The 13472-nt window shown below is 37.9% G+C and overlaps 1 protein-coding gene across 11 annotated transcripts in view; it reads left to right on the top strand.

The window, feature by feature from the left end:
• CACNB2 (calcium voltage-gated channel auxiliary subunit beta 2) overlaps positions 1-13472 on the top strand; it is a 252517-nt gene that overhangs the window by 225251 nt on the left and 13794 nt on the right. For all 11 annotated transcript variants that reach the window (XM_062633677.1, XM_062633675.1, XM_062633678.1 and 8 more), the window contains 3 exons: positions 364-444; positions 742-800; positions 3845-3954. In XM_062633677.1, the coding sequence (XP_062489661.1) occupies positions 364-444; positions 742-800; positions 3845-3954 (250 nt within the window). The remainder of the gene's footprint in view (positions 1-363; positions 445-741; positions 801-3844; positions 3955-13472) is intronic.

The raw sequence follows: 13472 nt of genomic DNA, 5'->3' as shown, positions 1-13472 counted from the left end.
AAACAGGTGTCACAGCTCTAGAGTCAATCATTTCAAATCATTAACTGTTGGAATAACCTTTTCAATTTAACAGTTAGGAGCTGTGGCGTGGGACATGTGAATATCTCCAGAATAAGTCTTTGTAGCTATCCAGAGTAAATATGAAGGTAGTAGGAGAACTAAACATCAAAGAAAAGCTTTCTCAAAAGAAATCCCTGAACCTATTAAGTTCTTTTCTTGTACTACCAATTTTAGGGAAAAGTTAACAAATCCGTGATTCCTGTATTGGTGACATCACTGGAAATTCAGAGCTCCTAATATTGTGAGTAATGTGTAACACTTTCTTTAGGTGCTGTGATGCTGAAAGCTTTTTCTGTTTTGCAGACAGAGCACATCCCTCCCTATGATGTAGTGCCTTCTATGAGACCAGTAGTTTTAGTGGGACCTTCTCTGAAAGGATACGAGGTAAGTGATTGTGTGAATGATTTTATTTTGCCTTATTTGTATTCAAATGTTCAAAGGTAGTTAAGCTGAATAACATCATTTATATCATAGACAAAAATCTAGACAGGTTTTACTACTACTAGATAGCTGCTTATTAGTATTTCATTTCATATCAGAATTCAAATTAAGAATAAATTACATTCCAATACTAATATTCATATATATGAGATTTACTGTCAATTTAGTATGTTTTATAATTAGCATTAAGTATTATGAATTTCTCATGTGATTATTAATAGGTTGTTTGTTTGCTTCTAGGTAACAGATATGATGCAAAAAGCATTGTTTGATTTTTTAAAACATAGATTCGAAGGGCGGTAAGTACTTTGCAATGCAGATCTACTTGAGTTCAAGTCCTGTTAGGTACTACCAAGAAATAATGACATTCTTTTTGTAGAAAATTAGTAATGACAGCTAATTCCTTTATCAGTGGACTGTAGTGTGGATTGGTAGATTCCTTAGCAGAGCACCCTGTGGCTGTTTTTGCACTGGGAAGTGTTGAGAGTGGAAAATAAGATGTCTTCTTCTTGATGACTGTGATATTCACACTCCAAATAGCTAAATATTTATGTAAAGACTTAATAAATATGTAATCTTAAAATACTCTTTTGCTTAAGTATTTTTCAAGTGATACCTCATCAGCACTTCCTGGGTTCTGTACAAGCTGACAAGGGCCACCATTCCTTCTCAGCTCTGAGTTTTTACAGTGGCATCTAATCTGGAAAGAGTGATACAAGATTCAGACTATCTAATGTATATGACTATCAAACCTTTTGTCCCCCAAGATGGAAGCTTGGTTTGACAGTGGTGCTGGACTCTGTAATGGGAAGACTCAAAAGGACTGCTTGGGGCAGGCAGTCCCCCACATTGCTGAAATATATCACCCCTGGTGGCAGACAGGCTGCACTTTGCTGGATTTTGGTCTGAGTGCTGTTACAGCCTGTTCCCCCTGGGCAAGGTCCGATCTGATTTGTATTTGAGCCTCCAGGCATTACTGTGGTACAAATGTCAAATGATGATCCACCTCTAAAAGCAGTGGCATGTTCTGTAATTAAAATGTCACTGACCCATGGACCAGAGACATCAGGTGCATTCTCCACATGTGATTCTATTCTTGCTGGATCAGGCTTCAGATTAGTATGTGCTAGTGGGTTGATGTTTGGGAGGAAAAAATTGAGAAAACGGGAAGGTCTTGTTATAATATCTGTAACTTCAGTGAATGTTCTATTCCATTTGGAAGTGGGCAGAGTGGTAACACCATTCTGTCTGTCTTGGTGCTGTCAAACTTTCAAGAGGGAGCTTGAAGTTTTCAGTCAATAGTTTCATCTCCTTAAAATACGAGACATTGTGGTTTTAGCTATTGTGTTTTCTTAGCCAGAGTGATGGTGTAGATACCAAACCACTTAGTAGTCCCTCTTTATATTAGTCAGAGTTGTCAAATCTTAGATAAGTACCTTCAGAACTGGAAGTTTACAAAATAATGAGTGTTGCAAGCAGAAAAAAAAAAAATGTCTTTATGTCTTGAAGTATTTTAAAGCATATCTAATATTCAGTTGCAGATCCAGTTGTGTCAGGGTAAATCCACAAATGTGGATGTTTCAATACAGTTGATGTCTATAGTAGCAGATTTGAAGCATACCAAACTAAAGTAGCAACCTGAATTGGTATTCTAGGTCCTCAGCAAATCTGTACAGGAGATTCTAAGATTCATGCTCCTGTTTTCACTGCCACTCTGCTGTCAAGCTGTCCCCGCTCTCGTTGCAATTGTTCCACTATATGAACATATATACCTTTTGTTTTGAAAGTAGGCTGTTCTTTCTCATGTTATAAATCTCAAAAGACAATAAAATTACCTTTAAAAGATATTAAAGTTTCTTAAAATGAAAAGTAGCAGTTTTAGATTGCTAATTCTAGCTTTGTTCAATATACCATAATTGTATTTTAAAAAGGGAAAATTATGTTCTGTTGCATGTAGGAAGGAAGACTGGAAGAAAAATAAAGGAAAAAAAAAAAAGCTGTAGAAGTTTGTAGTCTTCATCCATTAGCAAATAAAGAGAAATAATGAGTACCTAAATTACATGTTGGATTTCATTTTGAACTAATAGCATTATCTGTGAGGAGCTGAGCCAGAAATCAAATCCTTGGTTATGTTTTCAGCTTAAGTTAAATCATGCCTAAATTTCCAAAAAATTATGTTACTAATCAGTATTGTGCAAATAATTCTGTTTTTCTGTCTTAACTTCTGGCTTTTTTACATTTTGTGCGGGTTTAGATAAATATATACACATGTTGAGTTCACTGGGAAATGACCTATTTGGTTACATTTCAGGATGAACAGCATCTGACTGCTTGCTAGAGGGGAGCCCACCCTCTTCTTAGCAAATCCATTTCCGCCTTTTAAATTGCAAATAAAATCTTACAAGGAAGAACAAGGGAATATCATCTGTCTGATTTAACTCTCAGCACTGGAAAAATGTGACCCCTAAACCTCTTTAGGCCAGAGAGTCTGAAAGGGAATTTATCCAAAGGGTGCATTTTGACCCTGTAAAGCAAAACAAACCCAGTTAACTGTTTTCCTAGCAAGAAGAATATGCAGAAGGTTATGTAGGAGGTCGCTGCAAACAACTTGAAGTAACCACTTCATTTTTGGCTCATCTTTTCTCATAAACACAAAACTGAGCCTGCCGGAGCCCAGAGATTTTATTTGCATGCTTCTCTATGGTTGCAGTCACTGTTTTTATGTGCCCAGCATATTGCTGTATCTTTCTGGAAAATTATAGGTAACTCTTGCACTCAGTTAAAAAAGTGTGCTAATAAGCTGAGCCATAAAAATTAGAGTTATATGGCTGTACTGCCAAGCTGTACCTTCACATACCAACTCTGCATATCCTATATGTCTTACAGGTATGGTTAAATTAAGGCAGGTTGTTATTCAGTACCTTTCAAGAAATTAGTCAAAATTAGGGAAAGGCAAAACCAGCCTGTTCATACCGGGGGTACTGGTGCAAAGTCTAAGCATATCAGGCCTGGAGCCCCCAGGGAAGTCTTATCTTCTGCAGTATGTATCTGAGCTCCTGCTGCCTCCCTTCTGACCAGACGCATGTAGTTTTGCAGTCAGTAGTCACAGTGCATTTAAGTTCTGTGGAGAAAGGAGGGTGTCTTACCAATAGTTCTTGTAACAGTATCAGTGAGATAAAGCTTCTTCTCTGTTCACATTGTGCAAAATATGCCGTGCTGATGAGAACTGCTTTTTTTTTGTTGTCTTAGCCATATTCTAGTGTTAAATGAGTCCCTTTTTGTCCCCACATCCCTGCAAGATAAATAACATTCTGTTCTATTTCACTGTATGTTATTTTTGCAGTATATCAATTACAAGAGTCACAGCGGACATCTCGCTTGCCAAACGCTCAGTATTAAACAATCCCAGTAAGCATGCGATAATAGAGCGATCTAACACAAGATCAAGCTTAGGTAAGTACCTATGACTATGCTGTCTACAAATTGGCTGGAAAGGATTCTACTCTCAGTTCATATGTATAAGCTAAAAATAGCCTTCTCTCTGCTGTGAGAAAATCACGATTCCTGTAATTCAGAAATCTTGGCAGGAGAAATCATTTTAAATCACTACCAGGTAATCTTCATATAGTACTGATTATTGGTTTGTCCTGCTTATGTTCAGTTTTCAGGTTTTGCTGTCTGCCTCAGTGGGGAGAGGTAGCCATCCATAAGGTACATAAAATCTGAAGAGGTGTTCTCCTCACTGAATAGAAGTGATGGTTTCAGAATACCTGAAATTATATGAATATTATTGATACTGTGCATGATCTTTGATAAGATTACTGGTAGTGATAGCTACTGACACTAGACCTGAAAACAAATACTAAATACACATTTTCTGAATTTCTTATCAGTTTAAACTAATGCTGAGGTTGGTACAAAATATGAAGGATGGAAAAGAGGAGACATTGTTGAACTATATATCTAGGTTCATAGTATACGTATCTGTCACCTTACATGAGTCTTTTTGTACTATAGTTTGTCCAGTTATGTAAGTAATTAAACAGTTATTAGCCAGAAAGAAAAGAAAGCTTATCTGGGAAGATGTAACTATGTGTCACCACTCTCTGCCTTAAAAAGTTTGACTTCGCTTTATTGAAAACTTGCTTCTTAAAACCCTTGCTTTCAGCTATGTGGAAGCTGTGAATCTACTTGCAAGTAGCTTGATAGCTTCCAAGTATGTCTTATTTTAAGTGTTCAAATGTCAAAATGTACTGTAACAACACTATGAATGTTTACACACAAGAATATTCTTCTATATGTATTTCAGTCTTGTCACCAAGGTCTGTTTAATAATCTAATGAAAAGTGTCACTTGTGTTGAATAGAACTGAAAATTGGTAATAAGGATATAGGTCATGCAGTCGTGGAACAAACATAACCATGGTGATTTATTTCCCAACCTGAACATCAAAGCGTGTGCAATTTTGTGCAATACTGCACAAATGTATTCAGTAATAAAAACTGTATAATCTATTTCTTATACTAAAATATTTTCATCTACATAAAACAGCTATCATGAAAAAATTATGCAGGAAAAAAAATTATAAAAACTGAATGCAGCCTAATTGTATATAACTTTATCTCATAGAGAACCTTACCCTTAAGAATGTCAACACCTTTTCTTTGGGCTAAAGTATTTTCTTGATAGAGGTATTTAAAATGGAAGTTCTGACAGAACCTTGGTTGGAGACACCCAAATGCTGATTGCAATTATGAATATATATAAATATGTGGATAGATACGTCTCCTGTTTTCGTAACAGTCCTATTATTATTATCTGAAATTTCTGGCTATATGTCAGGTTTTCAGTTAGTTATAATTGTTCTAAAAATTAAGTGATTTATGAAAGAATTTTGAATTCTCTTGGGAAATATTTTTAGAGCAACTAGGTCATGTTAAAAGTGAAGTTAGGGCAAAAATTAATTTTACCCATGTTAAAGAATTCTCAAAACTTTTTTTTTTTTTCCCAGAAGCTGTAATATTCCCATTCTTCTAATAATCTAACAGGGTTTTGAAATGTGGTAGTAAATTAAAAAGGATTTCAGTTGCATTGTCATTAAAATAATGTAAAAATTTGACCAAATTATTAGAGGCTGCCACTAACACATGCCAAGCTTTGCATATGAATTGCTTAAAGACTCAGCTCTCGCTGGGCAAGGTCCAGAAATGATGCTGAGCAGAACCTGCCCCAGCAGATCGGATCAGGGCAGCCAAGCAGAACTAAGGCTGGAAGATGCTCATCTTTCAGCTGTCAATCCCTACTTTGCTGTGCAGCATGAATGATGGAGTAGAAAGTTGTTTACTTTAAAGATGTTCAACTGGAGGAGCAGGTTAAGGGAGAAAGGCAAGTAGTCAAAATACATTATGGAAAAAGTTGGATATATGGGATGGAAGCTGGGATAATCGAACACACTGGTGAAGTACCTCCAAGGTCCATGCTCCAGACTTAGGGTAAACCATGGGGGGAAAAGAAACAGCCAGGAAGGAAGTCAGGATGGGAAATGAAGTTGAGGCAGTGGGTTGGGAGGAAGACTGAGATATGATAGAACAACGTGGAGTCAGAAAAAGGAACTGCTTCTTTTTTGTAAGGTGATGGGAAAACCCTTGTGCAAGGCAAAAGATGGAAAATACAAGGAGTGTTACAGCCTGTTCCCTTGCTTGCCTGCAATGCCTACCTCATTTCTACTCAACGTAGAAATAGAGTCAGAATTAGAAAATATCACTGTAGACTGCTGGTAGGTGGCCTTTGTGAGCAGTGGCTCATAAAGAAGGTGACAGTATACTACCACTGCGAGTACTTACTTGGCTCAAGTCGCAGAGGTGAGTGGCAGTATCACACCATATAGTGCAATTTTTATTTTTCAGGTTCCATGATGAATTTGCTGTAAGTCAACAAAAAATGCTATTAAAAGAATATTATTAGGTTTAAAAACTCAAGTTGTGCAAAATAAAGGTTAGGAAGTAATAGAAGATTAACTGTGCAACTTCTCAGTATTTTTAGGTTATGTATGCTATGATTCAGTCTTTGGTTATGTGTTTGCACATTATTTTTCCACCAGTGCTTTGCCTTAGTTGTTGGGGTTTTTTTAAACATGCAAACTAATGTAGGGAATTGGAATTGCGTAGTGAATTGCTGTTTTGCTTGCTGTGAATCTTGTACAGTGAATGAGGCAAGAAATTTCAAGCAGGCAAATGATGTTCTCTGAAAACACAATAGGACTTTTGCAATTTAAATTTTGGGGCAGCAGGGCAGGAAATAGTGATTTGACCGAAACTTCATGTGGCATTAGATCAGTCAGGAAAGATTTTTCAGATCCAAAACTGAATTCCTGATCAATATAGTTGATTCTGTGATTCTAAGATCATTTGTAGAAGTACTAAGCATTGTGGCTGAAACTGAGATTCAGGCTTTGAACCTATCAAACAGTAATGTATGTTATTAAAATCAGCACATTGCATGGTAATGCACTGATTTGGAAAACACAAATGGAAAATAGGCAGTAATCTATGGACTACTGGAGCTACTGTTGGGTACCTTATGAAATACCAGCCTTATGGCTCCTCATTCCCAAGAAGTCCTTCCATTTTAGGCTCTCCTCTTTGCAGACATTTAACTGGGGAGCTATTCTTTTCATTCCCAGCCTTGTTCAAAGAATTTTTCCCCTTCTCTTGGATCAGTACTTGATATCACATACAGTACAGAGCTGTATCAGTAATGTCCTGAGTCTTAGTGCTGACTTCTAAAATGAGCTTCAAGGTTATGTTCCATTTCAGAAGAAAGAATCCCAAGAAATCAGGATTTCCTGAAGGATGGCTTCCATTTTCCTAGTCAGATGTAATTTTTACTAGGGTAATTACTCTGAAGAATCAGACTGTATTTCTAAAATCGACTCCCCAAAATTAGTGGTAACTTGTGATTATTCTATCTGGAAAATATAAATTCATCTTCTCACCTAACTGAAATGTTTCAAAGTGAAAAACCATCTTGTTGCATCAGTGAAATGCCATAACAGTAAGTTCTATAAAATAATTTATGTGAAAAAACATTTTGTTGCATCAGTGAAATACCACCACAGTAAGTTCTATAAAATAACTTATTCATTCTGTTTTTAGAAAAACATTAGAACAGTGTGCTCTAAATGAGATGTGGGACACATACTTGACAATGAAGAGAAAGTAACTGATTCAGTAGCTTTTTATCAGTTGACAGTGTATGGGGTTATGTACTGATTGAAACAGCAGCCTTGCAGAAACAAGTTATGTTTCTTGTAATACAGACCACAGAAGGTTTGATTAAATCTTGGCATTTTCTACCTTATTAATATTAGCTTTGCAGCCAAATAATATTGTTCTAATACAAGTTTCAGTCACAGATAAATCACTGAGTCGGAACTCAGGTAACATTAGTTCTTTTCTAGTATCTGCAGTAGGTCTTCTGAGGGGTCCTGGGAGATGAATTCTTTCTCTACCTTCATTTTTCCTTGTATAAAATAGTAGGGCCTTTTCTTCAAATCACTGGGGGAAAAAAAAACCTACAAAAATATCAAAAGACAGAATTTTAGCAAACATTAAATGGCATAGTTCTGGTCCATTTATTTATAGCAATAAATGGTATTTATTGCTATAAAATTTGATCTTGTTAATGAAAAACAGGGTTTGGATGGGTTTGGCTTGGTTTGGTTTGGTCTGAAGGAGTCTTCTAGCTGCAGGGCTGGCTGGCTGTCTTTCTCTTCCTCAGACAGTGGCGCATGGACAGAGAGCCATGTGTTCATTTCTACATCTGGTATCATTTAAAAACAGCATTTTATTATAGCACACATAGCTCCCCAAAACTACTTTGTTAATCCAAATCCCACCCCCCTTGAAGGTTCAGTGGGAAGCTATTCCTTTACTCACCCACCCTTGCATAGTGGTACCTCATGCAGCTAGGCAGTCAAGCTACTGATTTATCCCTTAGTTAATGGTCATGTTTGTGAACAGCAGTAGCAACTGTAGCAGAGAAGGCTATTTCTTAGGCTTTTGAAAATGCATTGTTGTATTATTTTAATAAGTGTTCTGTTCATGAATTAACACAGTACAGAGGTAATGTACTTGATATATTAATATAAAATACTTGTTAATGGGAATTAACCTCTTTATGGGAACTCTTACCTTATCACCCAATACAGGTTTGCAGTATTGTGCATGTTGCTGATACTTGTGCATAGCACAATAAACAGTGGAGTAAGCACCCTTATATTTGGAACTGATTTACTAGATAACCCAGAATTAATTTCAAGGAGGCACAGACAAACAATGTGATAATCAGGAGCAGGAATTGCCATGAGGAACTGGATTTACCAGATTGTAGAGAGGTCTCAATGGGCTTAATACTGCACACAGTTATTGACTGAAAGTTTGCTTTTGTAAAGGAATCAGTTAAAAGCAGACTTGGGATTTGGGTCATTGGAAACCAAAGCCACCACTGAATATTGTAGAGTAAAATTAATGTATCCAAGAATTTTATAAAAACAGTATCTGGCTTGTAAAGATTTAGGATGGGACAGTACAGTCTTACGCCTCTTCTATATGAAAGCTTAATTTTGTATATAAAGAGAAATGTTTGCTTGTAAATAGTTATGTGCTTAACATGTGAAATACTAGAACTAAATTTATTTCTTTAAAAGCCTAAAAGAAATCTATAATTTTGAAAAGACTTTTCTCTCCAAGAAAGTACAGAACATGGTTAAATCCCATTCACCTCAAGATCAGTCCCAGTTGGCTTAGTTAAATTTCTGTGTGTGCACATGCTATTTGCAGAAACTGCTGAACCAGCTTTGTGCTTTTGCTGCATTTCTTTGTCAAAAGGATCCAACCCTTTTTCTTGTTGTTTCTGTGTATGTTACACTTGTTATAACCTTGCCTCATGCTGTATGCTTTGTACAAGAACCTGATTGTCTTGGCTTTTTCCATTCTTTGCTTCATTAATGCTCTCCTTTTCCAGATGTTCTGGGTATGTATACAAGCTTGCAAATTACTTTTCCTGCTGTTTTGTGTTCAGTGTTTTATTGTACCTCACAGAACCACTGTGTGTTTCTCACAGCTGGCTCACTGACAGAGAAAAGCTAATCCCATACTGTGTTGCTAAGTATTTCTTTTGGAAAATCTTGCTCATTTTCAGTATTTATTTTTAAGTAATCCTAAAAATAAAGTTGAGATTGGCAAGGAAACACTAAAGATTAGGTTTTCCACTGTAAATTTCTAAGGTGTGTGCACCTAATCTGCATATTCTAACACAGATGTGTGAATATTGGTGTAAAATATGTCATTGTATATGTGGTAAATTGACTGCAGTCAAATGGCTGGGAATCTGTGTATTTGCTTTCTGTGTGCATACACAGTAACCTGTTGGGCATTACATGCACTCAGTTTGCATGTGCAGTTGAAAGCCTATCTTTGGAAAGTTGTCTCTAGAAAGTGTACTCACATCATTAAGTTCATATCCCAGAGTATTGTCTTCTGAAAGTGAAACATAAGTGCTTGAAAAATAGTAGTGGATTATCAGTGCAAATTTCAATTTTCTATTTTTATTTTCTCGATATCTATGAGAAAAGATAGTTGAATGCTTGAAACTATGGTAACAATTTATTATATATGTAATATATAATGTGTATATATATCTCTACACATTATATATATATGAATTATAATGTTACTATGTATTTTCCATGTTTGGTAAATATGTTTGACAACCGTTGTCTGTGATAAGTTTCAAGTAAGTGCTTCCCCACCTATAGATTTAAAATAAACTTAAAAGAGTGCTAAGCCTCATAAAGTTCCTTCCTTACTTACAGAGGCCATGGAACAGGAATGCAAAATTGGGATTTACCCAGGAGTGTATTTTCATTCCAAAGTCTCAAGGATCTAATAGATCTCTCTTTCAAGAGAAGAAGGTGTTCAGTGTGTTATGGAAAATCCTGATTGTCCCTTTATGATTTTATCTTCAAAATAGCTTGGAAAATGTCCAGACCGCTCACTTGCAGTCATTAAACCTTCAAATATGGTAATCTGCTAAACCTGAAGCAGCATTGAACCAGAATGCTGTAACATAGCAGCCAAGAGCTTTTGGGTTATCATGGGAATGCAGCTACGCTTCTTTTTGCACATGGGTAGGGAAAGAGTAGCATGAAGATCCTGAAGCTGTTATAATTTATCAGACTCACATGTCTCAAAATGTTCTTATCCTGCTGGACCAGCTTTGACTTTTATTAACATCTAAGGTCAGAGTCTCTGTAATGAATCTCTGTGGCCCTGAACATAAGAAGGACGTGGAATGCTGGAACAAGTCCAGAGATGGCCCACAAAGGTGATCAGAGGGCTGGAGCACCTCTCCTTATGAAGAAAGGCTGAGAGCTGGGCTAGTTCAGCCTGGAGAAGAGAGGGCTCTCAGGAGAATTATAGCAGCCTTCAGTACCTAAAAGGGGCTTACAAGAAATTTTGAGAGCTTTTTTCACAAAGGCATGTAGGAATAGGGCAAGGAGTAATGGTTTTAAACTGAAAGAGGGTAGACATAGATGAGCTATTAAAAAGAAATTCTTCACTGTGCAGGTGGTGAGACACTGGCACAGGTTGCCCAGAGGAGTTGTGGCTGCCCCATCCCTGGAAATGTTCAAGACCAGATTGGTGGGTTGGATGGAGCAACCTGGTCTAGTGGAAGGTGTACCTGCCTGTGGCAAGGGAGTTGGAACTGGGTGATCTTTAACATCCCTTTCAGCCCAAACTATTCTATGATTCTGCAATTCTGTGATAATAACTAAGATAGGTAAATGAACCTGTCAGGTAACTGAGATAGGTGAATGTAATAATTTTAGCAAGTTAGCTGTTTGCATAAGAATACAGTTTTGCTTCCCTTAAAACTACTCACATTTGTAGGTTGAATTGATGCGGTATTTTTTCTTTCTCCTAGGCTTATGGAATGGATAAAAAGTTGGTGTCTGTGTCCTCATTTTATCCATGACTAAGGGTTTGGGTTGTTTAACCACAATGCAAAGAAGTCTGGGTTCATTTCTGTTCTCTACTAACAGAGGCATGAATTCATAATTTCCATCACCATGGCAGGGCTGTGATCACCTTTATGGTGGTTGTCAGTTGGCCCTGCTGAGTCTTATACACTGCATAATAATTAAGCTTTCCCTGGAGAAAGAACTAGAATCCGTGTATTTTGCCTCCCACTCTCAGCATCAGGCCGTAGAGTCAGTATCTCCCACTCAGTGAATACGCAAACGTTTTACGAGTGGCACACCATCAGCAGGAGGGGTTGAACTGCCAGCAATGGACTGGTTCACATCCTATCTGTGAGAAGGGCTGAGCATTTTTATTTATATTTGTTCTGAATAAAACAACAGACCTAGGGAACACTTACTTAGTGTCTGTGTATGGACCAGAGCTGTAAAAGCCTATAGCACTGCACTGAGTAATGAGGCATAGTGAAAAAATGTCCAAGTTACTGCTAGGCTGACACGATAATATCCATTCTGAACTCTGCAGAGATGCTTGTTTGGTCCCCTGGGCAAAATAAATGCTAGACTGCTTCTTTGCCCAGTCTTACTTTCCCAATTACTCACTAACAGAGTGTATGGGAGCTTAATGATGGGAGCTGTGCTGTGTTGCTGTATGGCACCTTCTGGAACAGCTGCTGTTTTACCTAGTGTGGTCATCTCAGGGCATCTCTCCCCTGCACAGTGCTCATCCGCTCATCTTTCTGCTGCAATCCACTGATTTCAAGCTTTTCCATTCATAAGCCATTAAAATTTTCTTCCATTTTAAACCTGGCATAAGAAGCATCATTCTATGAATGCTATTGTTTTTCTAGCACAGAGAAATAGGGGAGGAAGTAGACATCTTTATGTGCTATTATGTATTTTTAAATGACACTATCTGGTTTATATTTTCACATAATTACAGTATTGCATTTCAGGAGATGTTAGTCCATTATAAATAGATCTTGGTTATGTTGAGGTTTCCAGACATCACATTGTATCTGTCAATACCACTTGGATGTGTGTGTGCCTTCAAGGCCATCTGAATTCTGTCTAAACTGAGACTCAGCAGGCAGGAAGAGGGAAACCCTGTTTTCCTGCTGCCCCTTAACCCACAGGTCCCCTTCAGTGGAGCCCAGGCAGGAGGGAGCACAAGGCAGAGCAGCAAACATGCTCCTCTCGTTTCTGCCTTATCCCTCACCTTATAGGAGCCCCATCTGCTAGGCATGAGTAACATGCAGCCACTTTCCCTGGAAAATATTGTCATCCTCCCACTCCAGCCCTCCCCTTTTTATGTAACAAGCTAGTGGCTAAGGGATTTGGTTGAGACCAGGAAAATGTGGGTATATTCACAAAACTACATTTATGTTAGAAATTTGATGAAACCACCTGTAATCCATGTTATCTTCTAGCCCATTGCCTGAGGGCTAAACTAGAGCATTTATTCCCTCTTGCTTAAGTTCCCCTCTGAGATTTGTTCCTTCTTACCTGGGTATGCTGGTGGGGAGGCATAGAGGCTTCTACTCCCCAGCATTGCCACGTGTGTGGAGTGGGACACTTAATCCTGCCTGGAGAGCACGGGCTGAACCTCCCTGGCTGGGAAGGGATGGAGTCAGCTGTTCCCTGCCCAGCATGATCCTGCTGTTAGCTCCCTGTCTACCCAGAGGAACACTGGTGCTTGAAGGGATGAAAAGGGAAGATTAAAAGAAAGAGGCCAAGCACTTATGTACACGTGGGTTTTCTTACTGGCTTGCTCTGGACTGCTCACACTTTATATGTGTGGCTTTCTAGATCGCACCTTGGTCTCTCCACTTTGTCTACAGCAAGCACAGGCATCAAATGTAGTCTGGCATAGCCTGCTGTGGCCAAAGACCGGCATTCTGGCTAGTATGATACCTAATGTAAAGTGTAG

This window comes from Pezoporus occidentalis, unplaced genomic scaffold (assembly GCF_034315485.1).
Source record: "Pezoporus occidentalis ecotype Australia unplaced genomic scaffold, CSIRO_AGI_Poc_V1 ctg40, whole genome shotgun sequence".
NCBI lineage: Eukaryota > Metazoa > Chordata > Aves > Psittaciformes > Psittacidae > Pezoporus > Pezoporus occidentalis.
This window is presented reverse-complemented; position numbering and strand designations above follow the sequence as displayed.